The sequence below is a fragment of the Hyalella azteca genome, unplaced genomic scaffold (assembly GCF_000764305.2).
Source record: "Hyalella azteca isolate HAZT.00-mixed unplaced genomic scaffold, Hazt_2.0.2 contig6009, whole genome shotgun sequence".
NCBI classification, from domain to species: domain Eukaryota; kingdom Metazoa; phylum Arthropoda; class Malacostraca; order Amphipoda; family Hyalellidae; genus Hyalella; species Hyalella azteca.
In genome coordinates, this window is record NW_025936181.1 from 1 (window position 1) to 762 (window position 762).

At 55.4% G+C, this 762-nt stretch overlaps 1 protein-coding gene across 1 annotated transcript; it reads right to left on the reverse strand.

Moving 5' to 3' along the window:
• Positions 1 to 46: 46 nt before the first annotated feature.
• On the reverse strand, positions 47 to 742 carry LOC108679771 (oxysterol-binding protein-related protein 8-like). Its single transcript, XM_018168496.2, has 3 exons — positions 577 to 742; positions 110 to 306; positions 47 to 67 (listed from the first exon to the last, which is right to left on the reverse strand). Exons 1-3 carry the CDS (start codon positions 740 to 742, stop codon positions 47 to 49), a joined length of 384 nt encoding a protein of 127 aa, XP_018023985.2.
• Positions 743 to 762: the final 20 nt, after the last annotated feature.

The following is a 762-nucleotide window of genomic DNA, read 5'->3' on the forward strand; positions in this document are numbered from 1 at the left end:
GCTGGGAATACGGTCATGATATGGTCAGGAACGGCTGGGAATACGGTCATGATATGGTCAGGAACGGCTGGGACAATAATAGTATGCACATCACACCGCACATCATTACCCTGAGTTTGAACTCGAGCTCGGCGGAGTACCCCGTCTTCTCGCAGTCGATGGTAACCTTGCCCCCCAGCTCCATGGAGAGCGTGCCCATGAGGATGCCCTTGCAGTGGGCATAAGGCATGGTCATCGTGTACTCCTCCCCCCGCGGCAGCAGCACCAGGTTCACGCGTCCGTCCAATATGGCTGACGTCGAATTACCTGCAACCATTACCACTTATTACCTTAACGGTAACGCGTACGGTAACTGTGCTGTTACAGCACCTCTGCGGTAACGCGTCATTACCGTAAGTACATCAGCTCTTCATCACCCCAGCGACGTCACTCCATTACCACATCAGCACCTCACCACTCCACCACCACGTCAGCACCTCACCACTCCATCACCACATCATCACCGCATCATCACCACATCATCACCGCATCATCACCACATCATCACCGCATCATCACCACATCATCACCCCTCACCGTAGAACTTGGACTTGGCGAGGACGGTGGCGGAGAGAGCGAAGCCCTCACGTCTGTTGATGGCGTACACGGCGGAGACGGGCGGGTGGTGTGACACCTGCACGCAGTAAAAACAGTCAACACCAAGGGCATGACATGACTGAGGGCATGACCTGACTGAGGGCATGACCTGACTGAGGGCATGAC

What these genes read in the sequence shown, in the direction of transcription:
- LOC108679771 (XM_018168496.2), bottom strand. Translation starts at nt 742, where the DNA reads ATGCCCTCAGTCAGGTCATGCCCTCAGTCATGTCATGCCCTTGGTGTT. An exon ending in CGCCAAGTCCAAGTTCTACG is followed by an intron (nt 307 to 576) that starts GTGAGGGGTGAT and finishes TAATGGTTGCAG; the next exon opens with GTAATTCGACGTCAGCCATA. An exon ending in AGCTCGAGTTCAAACTCAGG is followed by an intron (nt 68 to 109) that starts GTAATGATGTGC and finishes TTATTGTCCCAG; the next exon opens with CCGTTCCTGACCATATCATG.